Source organism: Pristiophorus japonicus, chromosome 17 (assembly GCF_044704955.1).
Source record: "Pristiophorus japonicus isolate sPriJap1 chromosome 17, sPriJap1.hap1, whole genome shotgun sequence".
NCBI classification, from domain to species: Eukaryota; Metazoa; Chordata; class Chondrichthyes; family Pristiophoridae; genus Pristiophorus; species Pristiophorus japonicus.
Window position 1 is genome coordinate 16,000,800 of NC_091993.1, and position 21,075 is coordinate 16,021,874.

At 42.1% G+C, this 21,075-nt stretch overlaps 2 protein-coding genes across 5 annotated transcripts in view; one reads left to right on the forward strand and one right to left on the reverse strand.

Moving 5' to 3' along the window:
- The window catches only part of scg3 (secretogranin III), a 39,014-nt gene extending 32,038 nt beyond the window's left edge, over positions 1 to 6,976 (reverse strand). Inside the window, exons 1-4 of the mRNA XM_070859320.1 lie at positions 6,946 to 6,976; positions 6,606 to 6,827; positions 6,281 to 6,423; positions 4,256 to 4,417 (exon numbers count right to left, since the gene is read on the reverse strand). Of these exons, the coding sequence (XP_070715421.1) occupies positions 4,256 to 4,417; positions 6,281 to 6,423; positions 6,606 to 6,783 (483 nt within the window). The 5' untranslated portion in view covers positions 6,784 to 6,827; positions 6,946 to 6,976. The remainder of the gene's footprint in view (positions 1 to 4,255; positions 4,418 to 6,280; positions 6,424 to 6,605; positions 6,828 to 6,945) is intronic.
- Positions 6,977 to 11,688: 4,712 nt separating this feature from the next.
- Positions 11,689 to 21,075, forward strand: part of ap4e1 (adaptor related protein complex 4 subunit epsilon 1) — a 57,965-nt gene continuing 48,578 nt past the window's right edge. For all 4 annotated transcript variants that reach the window (XM_070858426.1, XM_070858424.1, XM_070858423.1 and 1 more), the window contains exons 1-4: positions 11,689 to 11,893; positions 16,174 to 16,245; positions 17,749 to 17,872; positions 20,272 to 20,345. In XM_070858426.1, coding sequence (XP_070714527.1) covers positions 11,762 to 11,893; positions 16,174 to 16,245; positions 17,749 to 17,872; positions 20,272 to 20,345 — 402 coding nt within the window. In that variant the 5' untranslated portion in view covers positions 11,689 to 11,761. The remainder of the gene's footprint in view (positions 11,894 to 16,173; positions 16,246 to 17,748; positions 17,873 to 20,271; positions 20,346 to 21,075) is intronic.

Here is a 21,075-nt window from a genome sequence, read left to right on the forward strand (position 1 = left end):
GCGATGCACCTCTCTATTTGGAGGAGATGAATACTGGAAGGATGATTCAAGTCATTCATATTTGGGTAGCTTTTGGCAGTTAAAAAGGTGAATTGGCAAAATCCTGGGAAAAATAACCTGGCTCATTCCCTCTGTCACAAAATGGAGTCTGGCTTAAGAAGCAGGAGAAAAAGTAGAGCATCTCTGAAGTATATTTTCAGTTATTTCTTTTCTTTAAAACATTATACAGGGTAGTATAACTCCTGTACATAATCTCCCTACATAATAGTCACTGCACTCCAAAAAGGAATTCAATGTCTGGAGTGCTTTGAGTGGTGTCAACAACATGATAAGGTGCATATGAATGCAGGTCTTAATATAATTTTTAATATCTTTTTTTTTTAAAAACTAGGGCATCGCATGTGTATTTTGTTTTGTTGGAAGTATTCTGTCCTACATTGAGGACCATTCCCATCTAGGAGGACAGCAAGTGGACCTGTTCTGAAATCCCTCCCACCTGAAATCAGCTGGTTAGAGAAAGAAAAGACTTGGATTTATATAAAACCTTTCATGACTACCGGATGTCTCAAAGCACTTTAAAACCAATTAAGTATTTTTTTTGAGTGTAGTCACTGTTGTAATGTGGGAAACGCGGCAGCCAATTTGCACACAAGCAAGCTCCCACAAACAGCAATGTGATAATGACCAGTTAATCTGTTTTTTTTATTATGTTGATTCAGAGATAAATATTGGCTGGGATAACTCCCCTGCTCTTCTCGAAATAGTGCCATGGGATCTTTTACGTCCACTTGGGAGAGCAGACAGGACCTCGGTTTGACATCGCATCCGAAAGGCAGCACCTCCGACAGTGCAGCACTCCCTCAGTACTGGATTGGAGTGTCAGCCTAGATTTTTTGTGCTCAAGTCCCTGAAGTGGGTCTTGAACCCACCACCATTCTGACTCAGACGCAAGAGTGCTACCCACTGAGCCACAGCTGACAGAGCTGCAGGAAGAGAATAAGTCTAGCATGAATATTCCCTCCATCTCTATGGGGAAGCACTTGGTTTCTAGCTTCTGCAGTGAATTGGCTCAGAGAGGGAAGTCTGTCGATGGTCATAATCTGAATCCTTGCCTCATGATGTAGTAAGTTGGTGCTGCAGCATGTGTCTCTGCCACAACATAGCTTAACTGCACTTAAGACGCACAAATTAAGAAAATAAAAAACTTGCATCACAGTCAATTATTATTAATAATAAGTATTTTTTTCTGAAATGTAGTCACAGTTAAAGGGAAACGAGACAGACAATTTTCACACACCACGGTCCATAATACCCTCTAGAACTTAGAAGAATGAGAGGTGATCTCATTGAAACATATAAGATCCTGAAGGGGATTGACAGGGTAGATGCTGAGAGGTTGTTTCTCCTGGCTGGAGAGTCTAGAACTAGGGGGCATAGTCTCAGCATAAGGGGTCAGCCAGTTAAGAGTGAAATGAGGAGGAATTTCTTCACTCGTAGAAACATAGAAAATAGGAGCAGTAGTAGGCCATTTGGCTCTTTGAGTCTGCACCGCCATTTAATATGATCATGGCTGATCCTCTTTCTCAACACCATATTCCCACTTTTTGCCCATACCCCTTGATGCCTTTTGTTTCTAGAAATCTATCTATCTCCCTCTTAAATATATTCAGTGACTTGACCTCCACAGCCTTCTGTGGTTTAGAATTCCACAGGTTCACCACATTCTGAGTGAAAAAAAATTCTCCTCATCTCGGTCCTAAATTTCCTACCCCATATCCTGAGACTGTGACCCCTTGTTCTAGACTTCCCAGCCAGGGGAAATATCTTCCTGGCATCCAGTCTATCCAACCCAGTCAGAATTGTATACGTTTTAATGAGATCCCCTCTCATTCTTCTAAATTTTATAATGAATACAGGCCTGGTTGACGCAATCTGTCCTCATACGACAGTCCTGCCATCCCATGAATCAGTCTGGTGAACCTTCGCTGCACTCCCTCCATGGCAAGTATATAATTTCTTGGGTAAGGAGACCAAAACTGCACACAGTACTCCAGGTGCGGTTTCCCCAAGGCCCTGTATAACTGTAGTAAGACATCCTTACTCCTGTATTCAAATCCTCTTGCAATGAAGGCCAACATACCATTTGCCTTCCTAACTGCTTGCTGCAACTGCATGTTTACTTTCAATGGCTGGTGTACAAGGACACCCTTGTCCCTCTGTACATCGACACTTCCCAAACCATCACCATTTAAATAATACTCAGAGGGTTGTGAATTTTTAGAATTCTCTATCCCAGAGGGCTTTGGATGCTTAATCGTTGAGTACATTCAAAGCTGAGATAGATAGATTTTTGGACTCTATGAGAATCAAGGGGTATGGGGATCAGGTGGGAAAGTGGAGTTGAGGTCGATGATCAGCTATGAAATTACTGAATGGCGGAGGAAGCTTGATGGCCTACTCCTGCTCCTAATTCTTATGTTCAAATAGCTGTGAGATAAATGACCAGATTATCTGTTTTAGTGATGTGGGTTAAGGGGTCCCAGGAAAACTCCACTGCTCTTCTTCAAATAGTATCATGGGATCCTTTACGTTCATCTGAGAGGGCAGATGGGGCCTTAGTTTAATGTTTCATCTGAAAGCTGGCACCTCCAAAAGTGCAGTGCTGAAGTGCCAGCCTATATTGTGTGCTCAAGTCAATGGAGCGCGACTTGACTGCACAACCCTCTGACTCAGAGGTGAGTCTGCTACCCACTGAGCCAGGGCTGTCACCTTAATATTGTATGTAAAACTAATTGAGCAAGAAAAGCTTCTCCATAAATAGAATTTTGCCGCTGGCCCTTTTCAATTTTAAAATATTGCTTGTGCAAATAATGAAGATAATTATGCAAACTCTAAGGATGATGTCATTAGCACTGTGCAGTTGCCAAGGACCCATGAATGAGAAAATCTTTTGCGGGTTATTGTCCAGTTCTTGAGGAGAGATGTTGTCACTGTTCTGACCAATAATATATTCTACATTTGTGGGTGAGTCTTTGCCTGGAAACAGTAAATTTGATAAGTGCTTATGTCTTTTTTTTTTCTATAAAAAATCAGCAAACAGTGCTTTGTGATTTCATCTTCTCATTGTAATTCCACACCATTGGATATGTGATGTTCATGTCCACTGATATTTCTGCATAAGTGCTACCAAGACAGTATTATTTTACATGATTAACGATTAGATGCTTACATTTATTTATGTATCATCTCTTTCGGCCCCTGCTACTTCTTAATACCTTATTTAATTTTTTTCAGTCTGTTTTCTCCCCCTTTCCTTCTCAAAATGTTAACTCCTTACTCAGCTATGGTTCCATCGATGCTAAGCATCTTCTCTAGTAACTCATTGCATTGCCCATTATTCATGTGTGTGCAATGACAATGAGTGTCAGCATGCTACTCAATTGTGGAGAGCAGTACAGCTGAGCCTGCTGTTGTCCTCACTTAAAAAAATTAATTCCGGGATGTGGGCGTCACTGGCAAGGCCGGCATTTATTGCCCATCCCTAATTGCCCTTGAGAAGGGGGTGGTGAGCCGCCTTCTTGAATCGCTGCAGTCCTTGTGGCGAAGGTGCTCCCACAGTGCGGTTAGGGAGGGAGTTCCAGGATTTTGACCCAGCGACAATGAAGGAACAGCGATATATTTCCAAGTCAGGATGGTGTGTGACTTGGAGGGGAACTTGCAGGTGATGGTGCTCCCATACACCTGCTGCCCTTGTCCTTCTCGGTGGTAAAGGCCACGGGTTTGGGAGGTGCTGCTGACTTGACATGCCCATTTGCACATATCCAGCTGAGGTCATTGTACAGCAAACAGGAGTGGAAATACTGGGCAGTGTTCCCTTCCCTGGCCCATGGGTGTTGAGATCAATTATAGCACCTTTACCTCTGGGTGCTCAGCCTGGGACCCTCATGATCAGTATGGCGCAGCACTTAGTGGTAAAACTCATTGGAGAAGCCTGCTTCATTCTTTTAATGGGTAATTTATGATGACCATGGTCATGAATGCTCAATGCCACTTCAAGCAGCTCTTTAGACCTATCTGACCAAATACTGCTGGAACATGTTCAGTTTGGGCAGATGGTACAAATAGTCATCTTGATGGGAAAGAAGTACACCGCTCTAACATTAAAGCAATCAAGCTTTCCAGATAGCTAACCATTTGTATTGGAGCTGCACAAGGAGTAGGAAAGTAAATTGGTAATTTGCTTTAATGAACTTGCCATTTTCTCCTCTTCTCTCTCATTCACGTCATCATCTGTCTTCATACTAGGGTAATCGATATTTTCAACCTCCACTTCATTCTTACTAGCTTCATTGGCAATAAGTTGTTGCAGAGCGACTGCTACTTCATCCTCCAGATTGTAAGCCTGACTTTCTGTTATCTATAACATGAATATATTGACATTAGAAGATACAAATAGTAAATATATAAATAATGTTTCATTTGATATTTTTTCCCAATTGTCCCTCTTCCAAAAACCACTGCTTCCTGCTGTACAGTTCCACAGCCCCTGGGAGCCCTCTAGTACCACACTCAAATGGGCATCCTTCATGTGTCAGACTAGTGAGATTTGAACAGCTATTTGGCCATGAAGGGCATGACATATGAGCCTGATTCAATTCTCACCCAACAGTCACATTATCTTGGATAGTGGTTGGGCACCCTGACTAGTTTTGCTGCTCCTAATTCAGCAGATTACAGGAACTGAATCTTGGGCCTTCCTAGTTGGTAGAATTCAGTTTGACACAGGGTGGTATGTTTACCTACTGAAACACTGGGGGAGTGAGGAAGTGAGTTAGAGAGTTGTAGTTAAATCAAGGGATTCACATTAAGTTATGTCAACATGGTTTCAGTTCCTAAACCATTCCAGTAAATCTGAATCTAACAATTTTGCAGTTCAAACTGTTATTAAATGTTTTTGGTGACATAAATATTCATGTTTATAAGGTTTCCTGTACTTGAACGAACCCTGTGTAAACTCAGACACAGTCAAGAAAATGACAAACCCTTCTTATCCACAGTGTGAGAGAAAGCAACAAGCAAAGGGAACGGTTAAACAGAAAGAAATTCAGACAAAGAAGCAGAAAAAAAACTGCAGGAAATATAAAAGACACCCCACTCGATGGGAGAGAGAAGCATAGAAAATAGGTGCAGGAGCAGGCCATTCGGCCCTTCGAACCTGCACTGCCATTCAATATGATCATGGCTGAGAGAAGGAAGAACAATAAGAAAGGGCCTGAGCAACAAAGCGAAGAGCAAGAGAGAGAAGCAAAGGCTCGTTGTTCATGTATATATCATTGTGTATCCTTGGGCCCTGTTTATTTCCATACCTTTCACAGAAACTTACAGCACAGAAGGAGGCCATGCGGCCCGTCCTGCCTGCGGTGGCTCTTCAAAAGAGCAGTCGCGCCTAGTCCTATGTTCCGCTTTTTGTCCGTAACCGTGGAAGTTCCTTATCCTCAAGTATAACTCCAACTCCTTTTTAACATTATTTATGGGATCAGCTTCCACCACCTTTTCAGGTAGAGCGTTCCGGATCCCAACAACTCCTTGAATGAAATTTTTTTTTTCCTCATCTCCCCTCTAGAACTTCTCCCAATGATTTTGAGTCCATGATCTCTGGTTATTGACCCTTGGTCTTATATAATTATACAGAACAAAAACGCCAGACAACAACATTAACATGAAAATGATCAAGGACAATTGTTTCTGTGGAAGCTGTGGTGACGAGGCGCATTTGCAGGAGAATGTTCCCTCCATGTTCTTTAGGCTGACCTTAGTGACCGGCCCCCATAAAACTATCTCTGCCTTGCACTGTCGGGAGCACCGAGTTGCTAAAATTGTCGGCTGTCTTCATATGGTAGATGGCTGTGGATGAAGGGTTTCTAATCTGTAATACCTGAAATTCAGCTGTAAATATACAATGACAAAAAGGCGTATTTAAATGTGTGGTCACGATTCTTGGATTCAATGTATGTTTCATGTCTTCTCGATTTTTATATTAAATATGATTCTCTTGTAATTTGTCTTTGATATCCCGGGGCACATATGGCACTGCAGCTAACCATCAGGGAGTCAGCAATGATCGTATGAATGGCTTTGACTCATGCATTCGAGTTGATGCAGTATTATTCTAATGTCCAGTTCCATGTTGACTTCTGCCTGTATGATAGGTAGATATTCAATTGGTTTTTTTGTTTGATCACAGAAAATCTGTTTATACATTTTTTAATTAGACACCTACCAATCCCAGGTTTAGGAGCTTGGAAACGATTCTGTCAAACACCCCTCTATCGTTTTCTTCATAGATCCTGTTGGCGATCTTCTGGACAACGTCTTCCGCTGTTAACGTTGTTCCGTCCAGTTGGTGAAGACCATCAGGGTCACCTGCAAGGACAGACGTCATGAGATCGCAATCATGTTTTAAGGCTTAGAGTTTAGTTTAGAACTTGAGCAAACAACAATGATAAAGCCAAAGCATGCAAGCGCAGTGCACGTATAGACCAACCGAATCCGCAGGAAAACCATCATACATGATAACTCAAAAGGGCAATTAAACAGGGCAAGACCTTCATCTTTGTACGGCATTGCGTTTTTGGTGGAATCGTCGTAGTCCTGGGCCAGTCTTCTGCTTTTGGTTGAATCCCTATTGCCGGAGGGAGACGAGGGACCACCCAGAGAATTTCTCGTGGCTATGCCGTCTCTCTTCCGACTTCTTTCCTTTTCTGCCAAGGATTTCAGCAACATGGAGTCATCTGCAGCCGAGTCATTCTGGAGCAGGACTGTGTTCTCTGGAAGGAATCAAATTGATATGATGGGTAAGGTTGGAAAATAACCGCGGGCAAATCTGAAGTGCAGGCTTATCAGGCACATGGAATCTACCCAACACAAAGGAATGATCATATTTACCTGTAGATGTCGACTGACTGACCCGCCCAGCTTCAGCAATCTAGAGGGAGTAAAGCAACATTTTAAAAGTGAATTTTTTAAATTGCACTGCTTGGTAGTTGCTCCAAATCAACTTTAAGTGATTCAAGAACACAAATTCCGGATTATGTCGGATATGTCTCAATACCAGATGCACTTTACCAATAGGTGTCCCAAAAGGATATGTTTGCAAGATTGTCATTTAAAATCAGATTTTAAAACGGAAAAATCTCACCATTGGTCAGGTTGTGAAAACATTAAATGGAGTAATAAAGACTTATTTAGTGAAAATGTGAAATAATATATCAAGTTTCATTTCTGAAGCCATGCGCCATTATCTTGGAACCATTTACCTGTTCTTCTACCGGTCTTTCCGCTGATAATTCCCGGTTGTACACAGCATTGTCTGGAACAAATGGAATAAGTGTAATTTGAACTGTGAATGGGAAATAAGAAATGTATATTTCTATAGATAGAATACTCAACGCGCCTTCGAGACACGTGGTTACCAAAGGCGTCGCTGTTTGCATCAAATGTTGGCTAAACATTGGGACAACTGAAACTTCGGTACTTGCGAACCTGATTTAAGCTCATTCCCGTCGGTTCTTTGACAAATGGGCATTGTTACCAAGTTCCAGTGTTACTCCTTCCATGGCCAATAATGGCGTTACTAGCAAGGGTCACCGGTGAACTTTATTGCACTGTACTGTACTGTACCAGCGTTATTGATGAAGGGACACCTTGTCAGCGGTAGAAATGTTTAGCTACTTCTAACTATTCTGAGATCACAATTTCAGAGGCACTTACAGTTATGAATAGCCCGGTGGTGTCAACCCGCCGTGACAATGGTGAAGTTACAACACAGTGCTGGCTGTGAGTGATAACCCTTTATGAAGCTCCTCAACTTGTCCGAAGGATGTGACTGAAATATTTCTAACTTAATCGGATTAACCATGTCGACGGATTAACCTCTCAGCAGCACCCGAAAATAGAACTGACTCGACATCTCATCAGAGCACTGGAAAAGCCCCATTGTGATCCCGAGCCTTTGGTTGAAATATTTACAAACTAGTAACAGACTCAAATAAATTCCCGCGATTTCAGTGTAATTGCTCATCGGTGGATGGGCCAGTCTGAGTACATTCATCGAGAAAAAGCTGAGAAATCGGAAACAATAGCAACACCCACGCAGAACAGCCGTACTGCAACAGAGTCGGTCAGCATCGCCTAGTGAGCAGGACTCGGAGACACAAAAGACAAGCCCAGAAATAATGTTCAAGGCAATGCACCAAATGACTTCAACTGTGGTCGTCTTAACAGATGAAATGTTAAATCTTACACATATGGTTCATATCCTCTTGCTGTGCCACCAAGAATGTTTTTTTTTGGTATCTGAAATGATTCCTACCTCTCGGTCCTTCAGGTGTAGGGAATGCCTGGATCTGATGCAACACCAATGCAAACGCCTGGAGAAAGAGTACACTTGCTACGTGCTTGGAAGTCATCGCTGGAGAGATTGGGCGAGCAGAGGGGTTATGGACGTCCTTTGGTCCAGCAGTGAGACGGCGGTGCTGGAGCGGTTTGCTTGCAGAAGCCGGTTTCAGCACCCTGGAGAGCGCAGTGGGACAAGAGCTGGATAATGGGCTGAGAAGGGGCGCTGTTCTGTGAGCGAACGATGCCTGGAGACTGGAGCCCGACTCTTTGACTGCTTTTAGGAGGTGGACTCCATGCAAATCCACCCTTGTGCGTCAGCCCGCTTGCAAACCTGCGTCACTCATCAGAGAGCAAAAAAAAAAGCCCAACTACTCCAAAGAAAGCGCTCAGATGTTTCCATTTCATTGACGGTTGGACAGGAAACAGTCGGAGATTTCATTGTTGTTTTTCCCATGATATAAAAGCACCGAATCCTAAACAATTCCAGACAAAAGGTGCCAGGATTAAATAAATCAACTGAGAAAACATTTTATTGATAGCGCCCCTCCGATCATTGCTCGATCAATATATTTATCAACAGAACGATGATTAGTGTCCATTGTCCCAACATTTCCGAGGAAAGTCTTAACATTCAGGTGCTATTTATAAATGAAAGAGCGAAGCACACATTAATAAAGGGAAGAGGTGGTAGGATTCTCCTGAAACCCGTCTCTTTCTTGAGCCAGAGCTAATTGCAATGTTCCACATCATGGATTCCTTTGATGCATAAGAACACCAACTTCTATTACACACACATTATAGAGCTAAAAACAAATCCAGAATATATATATTTAAAAAAAATTAGTCAGAAGTGCTGTTTATAGCAAAACAATATCAAAATATTGCTGGAAATCTGAAATAAAAACAGAAATGCTGGAAATACTCAGCAGGTCAGGCAGCATCTGTGGAGCGAGAAACAGGGTTAACGTTTCAGGTCGATGGCCCTTCGTCAGAACAGGAAGATGTTGGAGATGAACAACTTTTAAGCAAATACAGAGTTAGGGAAAAGGGTGGGGGAAAGAACAAAAGGGATGGTCTGTGATAGGGTGGAAGGCAGGAATGATTAAAGGGACGATGGGGCAAGGCAAAAGTGGGTGATAATGGGAGATATTATTTTTGTTTATATCAGGCAGTGTTTGGGGGTTAGGGATTTTTAATGGCTAGTCTCGTTTTGACTTAAGTAGATACAGAAGGTGTTTAACAAATTGGCAGAAATGCCATTGTCAAATTTCAGGAAAGGCTGGAATGGAATGCTATTTTACCAAAGAAAAATTTAATTTTTAAATAAGTATTTTTGAACAAAAATACGTTCACGAATGGATTCATCATAAAGCAACTTATTTTATCAGGGAAAAGCTTGTGAGGATTCCACTACAGATACATAATTGGTAAGGTGAATGGCAACTGGTATCTAATATTATGAAACGCAAAATAATTCACATTCTGAAAGCTAAAGTGTGACCACACAACTAAGCATTCGTTATTGGGGAAAAAATAGTGAAACGCGTGTCAGTTGATTATTGATAGTGTAATTGCATAATATGGCTGCAGTTTCCAAGACAATTATAATGTTGCAGGGTTTACACGGATCCATTCAATATGAACCAGAGTAGAACATATTGATAACTCTATACAGCATTGGTGAGATTGTGCATGGAATGCTCTATCCAGTTTGTTTTCCATTGTAGCTATGAACGACAGCGCCATTGGTTACGGTCCAAACAAATGCAACATGATGATGCTAGGTTTGAAATCAATGAGCTATGAAAAGAGGCATACGTCTGCTTTAGTTGGAAAGGGGTCAATTAAAGGAGACGGGAGAGGAAATGATCTGAGTTTTCAAATTCAAATTGTGAAGGGACTATACTGAACTTAGTGAATGTAATTGGGGGATGCAATTATAAGCTGACAAGTCTAAATATTATTTAAGAAGGAAACACGCCACACTTGAAGCTAATAATATAAGAAATATACTACTAGTACTGTGAATGGTACAATTAGCTTTAGCATCTTTCCATTAAGGAAAATCAGTTTGAATTCCCAATTCTGATCACTGTTCAAGGACCTATATGAGAAGTGTATATATGTGGCCAGGATTAAGCTCAACTGTGATGTTTCTCTGAAGACTGCCACTACTTAATGTCCAGGATCATATATGAAGAAGTGTGACTTACACAAAATACAAGAAGGCTCCTCAGCGTGAGTCACAGCCTTCAACAGACTACTTAAGGGCAAGAAGCTAGAATTTATATATGGATGGTATTAATGTAGGCTGTGTTGAAACATTCAACAAAGGAAAATGGGCTGATCCTTGGCTCAATAGGAAGTAGTGTTATATGATTGTAGTGCAGAAACTACACCGACACCACAAGTGTACAGTCTTCAGAGAATACCAGCACTACACCAGCAAAGACATGCCAATCCAGCCCAACTTGAACAACCTACCAACAACCCATCTCAAATCTAGAATGTCATTTTGGACTGTTGCTGAAGCCCTTCAGCAATCTCTCCTCAGCCTTGATGACCGATGCTGAAATGCTTTGAAGAACTATGACATACAGAATGGATTCCTTATAGAGGAGCCCACAGTACAACCTTTAGGATTAAAATAGAGGACGACAATCAACCACCTCAGAACCGGTCATAGTAGATGCTGCCACCTCCTCCATAGATGGAAGATTAAAGCATCCCCATCATGCGACTGTGGAGCTCCAAATCAGACCCTGGAGCACCCCATTAAGAAAATAAGAACATAAGAAATAGGAGCAGGAGTAGGCCATTTGGCCCCTCGAGCCTGCTCTGCCATTCAATGAGATAATGGCTGATCTTCTACCTCAATTCCACTTGCCTGCACTATCCCCATATCTGTGATTCCCTTAATATCCAAAAATCTATTGATCTCTGCCTTGAATATACTCAACGACTGAGCTTCCATCATTGAGCACTCCCCTCAGCGGGAATTTGCAGGCAGCCTACAAGATATCCAGGCTGTTACACCAGATATTGACATTTGATTCGCTTTGCTACTACCATACCAAAGAAAAGCTGCAGGGACTGGAGAATAAACGGTGTGTGAGCTAACCAGCAGGCTGGTGTGTTTCCCTGTGCCTGGTGAACACAGTCCCAGGCCCATGGGGTAGTTTGAGGCAGGGCCAGTGCAGCGCGCCCCCTGGCGGCCAAGCGGTGGCTCTCACGCCTCACTGGCAATGTTCAGGATTGATAAAGTTTGGGGTTCAAACAGGATGTGACGTAGCCGCAGCTAAGATGGCGTGAGCGGGAGGCGAGAAGCCCGCCGCTCCTCCATGAGCCGCTGCCGGGCGGCGAGATGAGCGACGTCATGGAGAAGACGCTGTCGGCGCTGCCGAGCCTCCTGTCCCTCGACCCCGCCGCCAAACTCTCCACCTCCTCCCGGCTCGGAGCGTTCATTCGGGGCGTCACAGACCTGGCGTCAAAGCAGGTGGGTCCGGGGGCCCGGGGCCTGGGGCCCAGGCTCTCAACTACCCCGCCCCGGGGGGGGGGGGCACAGGCTCTCAATTCCCCCCCCCCCCACCACCCCCTGGATACAGGCACAACAACCCCCCGGGGCCTGGAGTACAGGCATAACAATCCCTCTGGGCCTGGGATATAGGTTCACAACCCCCCCCCCCCCCGCACCAGGGTACAGCCCCCCTCCCCCCGGGGCCTGGGTTAGAATCGCCCCCCCCCCCCCCATACTTAGCATACGGAGCTTGGAGAAGAATTTAAGTGTCTCTAAATACTTATTAGCCCAACTGTTGAGCGCCGTCGCCCATCAAAACAGGCTTAACACGCCAGACAATGCAACCATTTGTGCACAGCAAAGTCCCACAATCAGCAATTAGATCATTATCAGAATATCTTTTTTTAAGTGATGTTGCTTGAGGGATAAATGTTGGCCAGGATATCAAGGAGAACTCCAATACAAAAGCAAAATACTGTGGATGCTGGAATCTGGAATAAAAACAGAAAATGCTGGGGATCTCAGCAGGCCAGGCAGCATCTGTGGAGAGGAAGCGGAGTTAATGTTTCGGGTGGATGACCCATTCTGACGAAGGTTAAACGTCTCCTCTGAAAGACGGTATCTCCGACAGTGCAGCACTGTACTGAAGTGTCAGCCTAGATCTTGTGCTCATGTCCCTGGAGTAGGACTTGGAACACACAACCTTCGGATTAAGTTGTTAGTGCTGCTACTGAACCCCGGCTGGCACCATTGACGGATAAGTCCTCTTCAAATATTGTATGGGTTTTTTAACATCCACCTTAAACCTTGATGGGGGTTTCAACTCTCAACCTTTGAACCAAAGGCAGGAATGTTAACAGCTGAGCCAAGTTGACACTTTTGGGAAAGATTAGGCATTACTTAAATTGTAGATCCATCTAAATCTGAGTGAAGTATATCACAATAGGGGATATTTTTAAACCACAAAGCTGTCAACATGGGGAATAGATTGAAAGTGATATTTACGATCAAAAGTGATGCACTGGAAGTTTGTATTACTGATATATTAAGTTGGACAATGACAGTTTTAGTAAAAACCTAAGACAGAGTTTATGGTACGCTCTTTAGGAATTTAAAGCAGTGTGAAATGGCCTGCAGGGTTTGTCAAAGCTCACAGCTTTTGTGCACTTGCTCTTCTGAGTTATACTGCCACTCTTGTATCGAGTTACACCCAAAGCCACTTTGCATTGGTGCAAAAGTGGCAGCCTGAGACACACAATAAATCATGGGTGCTAAGTATACTGATTTTGCTACTGCCCTGTCTGTTTCTCCATTTAAAGTGTCTTGATAGTATCTGTAAAACCTACTGTCTCTTCATAAATGGAATTAGTGGTGCTAATAGACTAGTGAATAGCTTCTATTATCACTTACACTAACCTAGTTATAAATTGTCACTGAATACATTGCAAACGATCACAATATACTCTTTCAAAATTTTAAAAGAGGGATATTACTAGAATTCTTACAAAAGATTGTACATAATACTCAGTTAAATATGAAGTCTAATGGAAAGAAAAACCTGTTAAAACTGGCCCAATCTTCAAATAAATGGTTTAAAATAATAATTAGCAGGAGTGATTGCAAGTTTATAGTTTAATCTAGAAGTTAAGATGTTCTAAACTGTGAGTGAGGGGATCTCCAATGGCTTATTTTATAAATGTGCTCCCCATTGTGGAAGTCAGCCATATAGACCAGAGGGATCCAGGTATCCCTGTTTGCACTATTAATTAATCTTGGCCAGAATGCTGATGGGGTTTCTACAATTCTCATTATCCCTGTGCCGATCAGTTTCCCACTTCCAGATCCAGTAATTCCTGAAGGAAAAAGCCAGCGTTTGGACATTGGGTGAGAACAGAATCGGCTTCGGCTGGCTGAGCGATAAGGGAGTAAAGGGTTATGAGGAGCGGGCAGGGAAGTGGAGCTGAGTCCATAATCAGATCAGCCACGATCTTATTGAATGGCGGAGCAGGCTCGAGGGGCCAAATGGTCGACTTCTGCTCCTATTTCTTATGTTCTTATATCTTCCCACAGTTGAATAGCCCACTGATAACTCACCTATTTAGACTCAAATGTGAGGAGTAGCCACTTGGTGAGGTGGCAGAAGCAGGAGTTAGTACTCCATGACAGAAGGAGAGAAAATGAGGGGAAACAGACTGTGATGGAGGGGAGAGAATTTCAGAGGGAACCTTGAGTAGGTTTGGTTAGTCTTGAAATCTTTCCCCACTGCCTGTCGTTTTGGGTAAAAAAAAATTTTTGCTGACAGTAGACAGTATTGCCCTTCATGCCCATGATGTCTGGTGAGCTAGAAGATTTACAGTCAGTATCATTATCACAGGTTTATCAAGAAATAACTTGTAGTCTATTGCTGGAAAATGTCAGTATCCATTATGCAGTGTCATCATACTCTTGTATGTGTTTCAACTGAGTGTAGTTACACTGTATCTTCTATTGCCCAAATTTTAGGTATACCATGCAATTCCATGCAAAATAACAGATGCCTGCGAATTTGTACTTGAATGTCACATTATTTATGTCCAGATTTCAATATAAGATTTCAATATAAATCAACTGTTCCAAACAGAATGTTTGTTTGAAAAGTATTTAGAAAACATTGGTTTGTCACTAACAAGCCAAGAAAGCAGGTCCACTAAGGTGCGTGTGCGTGTGGCCGCGCAGTAATCTGAAAAGTCCCGCGCAGGCCGCTCACTGTAAATACTGCGCATGCACAGACATTTAAAGGGACCGCACGTTAAAAGAAGCAGAGCAAAGCGCAGCTTACAGGGAACATTGGTTGGGGCATTCTTAAGAATATTTGTATTTTGATTAAAAACAAAAGATGCTTGAAATACGCAGCAGGTCAGTCACTATCTAAATGGGAAGAGGGGGGAATGTTTTGAGTATAATACTTTGCCAGAACTGAAGGTTTTTATTTGCTTGATACAGCATGCTGCACTCTTCTCAGTAAACCTGGAGAAGTTAGGTGCAGAGACCTCCACATAAACATTTCAAATTATTTCACCTTGTTGAACAATTTATTGCATATTTATTTCTCGATGCATAGTTTGTCTCTCCAGTGCGTAACTGAGACTAATTACTCCTGTGTACTGCTGAGGGTGAAGTTTACATTAAACAATGATAATATAAACAATGATAACTGATTGCTTAAGAGCTTTTTGATTCCATCTTTGTAGAATCAGCTTGTATAGAGTTGCACACAAAGTAATTAAGTAGAAAATAAACAAATAATAAAAAAAATCAGATCAGCTTTGATTAGAATTTTGTACTTAAACCAGCAACTACACAATGATCTCTTTCCCTCCCCATCTCCTATAGAATCTTACAAGGCGGTCATTTGGCCTATCGTGCCTGTGCCGGCTCTCTGAAAGAGCTGCCAATTAGTCCTTGCCCCCTGCTCTTTCCCCAGAGCCCTGCAAGTATTTCCTTTTTAAATATATATCGAATTCCCTTTTGAAAGTTAGAATCTGCTTCCATCCCCTTTTCAGGCAGTGCATTCCAGATCATCATAATTCACTCAGTAAAATAATTTCTCAATAAAATTAAAACATGCCGAGGAAGGTGTAATATGCTGCTCAGACTTGGCGATCACAAGATAAATATTGATGAGAAAGGCCTTTTGGCTCATCATAACTCATTTATTTGGGAAAGAGCCGAGGGTTTCTCCCGCACCCCAATCACGACAGCCAATTGTTCTCGGGATTTTCACCTGCACTGTTCTGCCCAGAAGTCCCTTCCAAATGCTGGCCATTCTTTGTGCAAAGACCAGCATCCTGACGTGAGCCCAACATTTGTATTTCAATAGTCGAACCTGCATTTCCTTGTCCTAACATCATGGTATAATTCAGGGTAGATTTCTGGATTTATCTTTTTTCTGTCTTGTACGTCACTGAACATGAAGGTGTTGGAATAATTGGCACAATGTTTTTCCCATTCCTCAATTTTCTGTGTAAAATTTTAAGAAATAAACTGTTAAGATAGCTTTTTAAACCCTTTTTACAAAAAAACGAATTTGTGAAATAATAGTATCACACCTACTTACTGTAGTAATGCTGCATTCTGTGGATATATCTGCCTTAATGGTCAGATTATGAATTGGGCAAAATTACTTGTATCTGTTCGAGTGCTCTCATTTTGTAAGTTAGAGATGATTCAAACCTAAGTTTAAAGTCATCGTACTTCGATGTTTGGTATTTTGTTTCTAGGACGAGGAGAAATTGATACAGAAGGAATTGGCTGCATTAAAAGAACAGGTCTCTGCTCCGACCACATCACTGGTAAGGATTCATATTTTCTTCATAGATTAATTTTTCCTTTATTATGAATGTTTTATGATAGAGGATTGTGTCTGGGCTAGGTACAGCATCTTTTGTGCATGATTTCATTTTATGGCCATAGAAAGGTGGAGAGGAGCAGATTCCGTGCTTACTGGGTTAAGTATATTGAAAGTTCACATTTTATAATGGTATTCTATTTATAGATTTAATTTTAGTTCAGAAATCTTAAGCAAAGAGCCACAGCCAATAAATGTAGGACCCCACCAAGGGTGAAAAGTTGGAAGATTTCAAAAGCTACAATTAAAAATTGAACCAGTGTATTCATATCCAAATAATGGTTATATCTGAAATGTTAACCTGTCTTTTCTCTTTATAGATGCTGACATACCTGCTGTGTATTTTCAACAGTTTCTGTTTTTATATCACATTTGTTTATTGTATATTAATGCAAATGATATAGTATGTTTCTCTTACAAAACCATTTGGATAGGTTCCTATTTTTTATATCTGAAACACTTGTTGTTGTAACTGGCTTTCCTCTTGAAGACCAGGTTATGAGAGTTCCACGTTTAGAAACAAAAAGTTCACCAATGTTCCCTATGAGCTGCGTGTTTTGTTTAATGCACGGTTCCTTTTAAATCTCTGCGCATGCGTGGTATTTACAATGTAAAGGCCAGTGAGTGGCCTGGGTGGGAATTTTGAGATGGCTGCGCACCATTGGGGGAATACTGCAGTCCACCTGCCATGCATTGCATATAGGGAGACGAGATCAATCTTCAGGTGAAGAGGGGTTAGAGGACAGGGGATAATGGTACCATTGTACTCAAATGTAATTCAATCTCCATTTTAGTGTCATGTATTCTGGCATTATTTTTAATTTATTTCTATTATAAATTTCTAGGTCCACATTTACAATGGAAGTTACCTAAGTAAACTTGTCACATTGTAATTCAGCCCTGGTGCAAGTGGCATCACTGAAGTGCACATTGAAGTGAACTTGATTCGAATTATATTAGCGAGAATACAACAGGCATTTGAATGGAACAGACATCTGACAATTAACTGAAAGCAGTATCTGTACTATTATCTAGTGGGTGGACGGATCATTTAGGTTTTCGAGAGTGCTTGATTTATGTTATACTTTGGAAGTTTGCCATATGTTTTCATGTAGGGAGTACAGTAGTTAGTATGTCTATATTTAACCACATTTTTGCAGCTCTACTTCAGGGCTATAAACAGACAATATTTCCACTGTTTGCTATCCAGTGCCCCAACTGGAAATGAATCAGTGTGGACATCAGTTGAAGATCGGATCATGCTTGGTCCGATGCCCCTGCAGTTGAATAGCCTGCAAACACTTACTGTCAAGGCTCACATAATGATTATTTTGGTGAGGGACCAGGTGCCAATTACTGTCAGTGGAACCAACTCTCAGCAAGGAATCATGTTCGGGAGGAGGAAAATAAAACTTAAAACAAAATATTTGCTCTATTCCTGTTGCAGAAGCAGATGCGAGAATGTCTGGTGCGACTAATCTACTGTGAAATGCTGGGGTACAAGGCCTCCTTTGGATACATACATGCTATCAAACTCGCTCAGCAGGGTAGTCTGATGGAAAAAAGAGTTGGTATGTTCTGTGTTTCTTTTTGAAGAACATTGATTAAGCACACGACGTTTTAAATGTAAATAAACGGTTTAGCTCTCCTGATGGGTCGGCGCCCAGGTAGTACTGAACTTTATAGACCAGGAGAATTACTGATCTGTGATCTGCCGCTCTCGGTCGTGGTAAGGCATCATCATAGGCAGTCCCTTGAAATCGAGGAAGACTTGCTTCCACTCTCAAAGTAAGTTCTCAGGTGACTGTACAGTCCAATGCGAGAATTACAGTCTCTGTCACAGATGGTGCAGACAGTAGTTGAAGGAAAGGGTGGGTGGGGAGTCTGGTTTGCCGCACGCTCATTCTGCTGTCTGCGCTTGATTTCTACATGCTCTCGGCGACGAGACTCGAGGTGCTCGGCTTCCCTCCCGGTTGCTCTTCCTCCATTTTGGGTGGTCTTGGGCCAGGGATTCCCAGGTGCCGGTGGGGATGTTGCACTTTATCAAGGAGACTTTGAGGGTGTCCTTGAAGTGGAGAAAACTGCCACCTGGGGCTCGTTTGCCGTGTAGGATTTCCGAGTAGAGTGCTTGCTTAGGGAGTCTCATGTCAGACGAAGTGTCCCACCCAATGGAGCTGGTCGAGCATGGCCCGTGCTTTGATGCTGGGGATGTTGGCCTGAGCGAGAACACTGACATTGGTGGGTCTATCCTCCCAGTGGATTTGCAGGATTTTGTGGAGGCAGCGTTGGTGGTACTTCTCCAGCGCTTTGAGATGTCTGCTGTATATGGTCCATGTCTCTCGGCCATTTAGGAGGGCGGGTATCACTACTGCCCTGTGGACGATAAGCTTGGTGCCAGATTTGAGGTCCTGGTCTTCAAACACTCTCTTCCTCAGGTGACTGAAGGCTGCCCTGGTGCACTGGAGACGGCGTTGGACCTCGACATCGATGTCTGCCCTTGCTGATAGTAGGCTCCTGAGGCATGGAAAATGATCCACGTTGTCCAAGGCTGCGCCATGAATTTTGATGACCGGGCGGCAGTGCTATGTGGCGGGGTCAGGTTGGAGTCGTCTTACGGATGTTTAGCGTAAGGCCCATGCTTTCGTATGCCTCGGTGAAGGTGTTGATGATGGCTTGGAGTTTGTCCTCTGAGTGTGCGCAGACGCAAGCATCGCCCGCTCACTGAAGTTTGATGACAAGAGGATGGGACAACCTTGGATCTAGCCTGGGGGCGGCGAAGGTTGAACAGGTTCCCATTGATTCTATAGTTTTGTTCCACTCCAGCGAGGAGCTTGTTGAGAGTGAGATGGAGCATTGCAGCGAGGAAGGTCGAGAAAAGCGTTGGTGCGATGACGCAGCCCTGTTTGATCCCGATTCTACAGTAAGGATTCTACAGTTATCTGCAGTACATTCTGAATACAGAGAGGGAAATGAAACCAAGTTCTTGCTGCTTGAGATTTAATGACCTCTTGCTCACGTGCAATCAGATTCACACAAAGGGAGAATGTTCAAAATAAACTCGTTGCAACAGCGGTGAACTGCAATATATAAAAAAAAACACTCAATGCAAGTGTTTGGTCCATAGGCACACATCACTGAAATTAAACGGCGCAGAGTAACCCGTGTTGATTACTGAATGTCTTTTTGACTGGCACGTTTGTTAACTGCCGCTAATGGTGTCCGATGAGGACAGGTTGAGTTTTGTTATAATGCCTCTCCATGATGTGATAGTATGACAACACTCGTGTCGAGGTCACACAATAAGAATAGCTACTTGAGCATAGTACTGCAAGTGACATGGCAACGTACCTCAGCATAATTCACTACCTTTGGGATCAGCCTATTGCTTCGATTTTTTTTTAAGGCTTAGAAAATACAAAATTCTAACTTGATCATTAAGAATTTAAATCATGTTGAAAATTAGTTAAAATTACAGAAAATAAATCATTTTCAAATTAATCCTGATCAATTTACGCTGTATGGAATTGCTTTGGGCTCCTGATGGGAATTACAGCATTTATATCGAATGCATTCTTGGCATATAGTTATATCCAGATTTCTGAGGCTTCACTGGGTTTCCTCCATCTATAAGTACTTGAGATGGGATTTTGTCGATCGCAGGTATTAAAAACAAAAATTGCATTGTTAGGAGACTGTAGTTTTACTACACATTATGTTGGCTAGTGGAAATCTTTGTCAAGAGAGAGAGTTTTGCAATTTTCAGCTAGATTGACGGTGTAGAAAATATGGGTCCTGGAATGTCTTGCCTGTGCTAGCTAACTGTGATGCTTGGGTCTGTCAAGGAGCAGGATTGAATTTTTCACTGAAATATCTGCAGTGTCATCCTGAAATTTTACGGTGGGATATGGGAGGGAATTGTACTGTAACTGCTTGAGTATATTTCTGTTTACTTTTATTGTTTCTTTGCTAGGTTACTTAGCCGTGTCTCTCTTTCTAAATGAAAGTCATGAACTTCTGCTTCTGCTTGTGAACACTGTACTGAAGGTAAGAAGTGATAGTATATTGATTTATAACTATTTCATTGAAAGCTGCTGGCTTGTATTAATCCAGTTAATCTGCGAATTGTGCCTTCTCTTCATTTAGCCTTCCAGGATAGTACTCTTATAGACACAGTCAACAAAGATTTAAATACTAATAGAGCTGCTTGTTTTAATGTTTCAGTATTCTTGGTGTGTGTGGTGGTAATGCAGAAACATTTTCTTCCCATTTTGTAAGTTATTTATCTCTTTTTAAAAAAAAATTGTCACTATTTTGCTTAGGCTTGCATTTCCTTTATTTCTGACCAATGCTGATACTGAGGACTCCTGGTTTATGCTGACTGAATAAGTTAGATTGTATTTTTATTGTATGGAATCCTGTGATTTTTACTGGTATTTTGGGGATGGCTTTCTACAACTTTATTCATTTTTCTTTGAAAATCCCAAATCAGTAGCATCAGATATTGGTTATAATTATTCAGTGCTGGTTCTCAGGCAACTTGAATCGTGACTCACTTCATGTTCGAGTGAGTCAGTGCAACTAGTTCTGGCACACAATTCTTTAAAGATTAAAAATCGCAAAACCCAAAACAAGATACATCTATGCTTGGAACGCAACAGAAGTTGAAGACGAGATAATGTTAATTCTACATTTACCATGTATTTAGAATCATAGAATAGTACAGCACAGAAGGAGGCCAGTTGGCCCATTGGGTCTGTGTCGGTTCTTTCCAAGA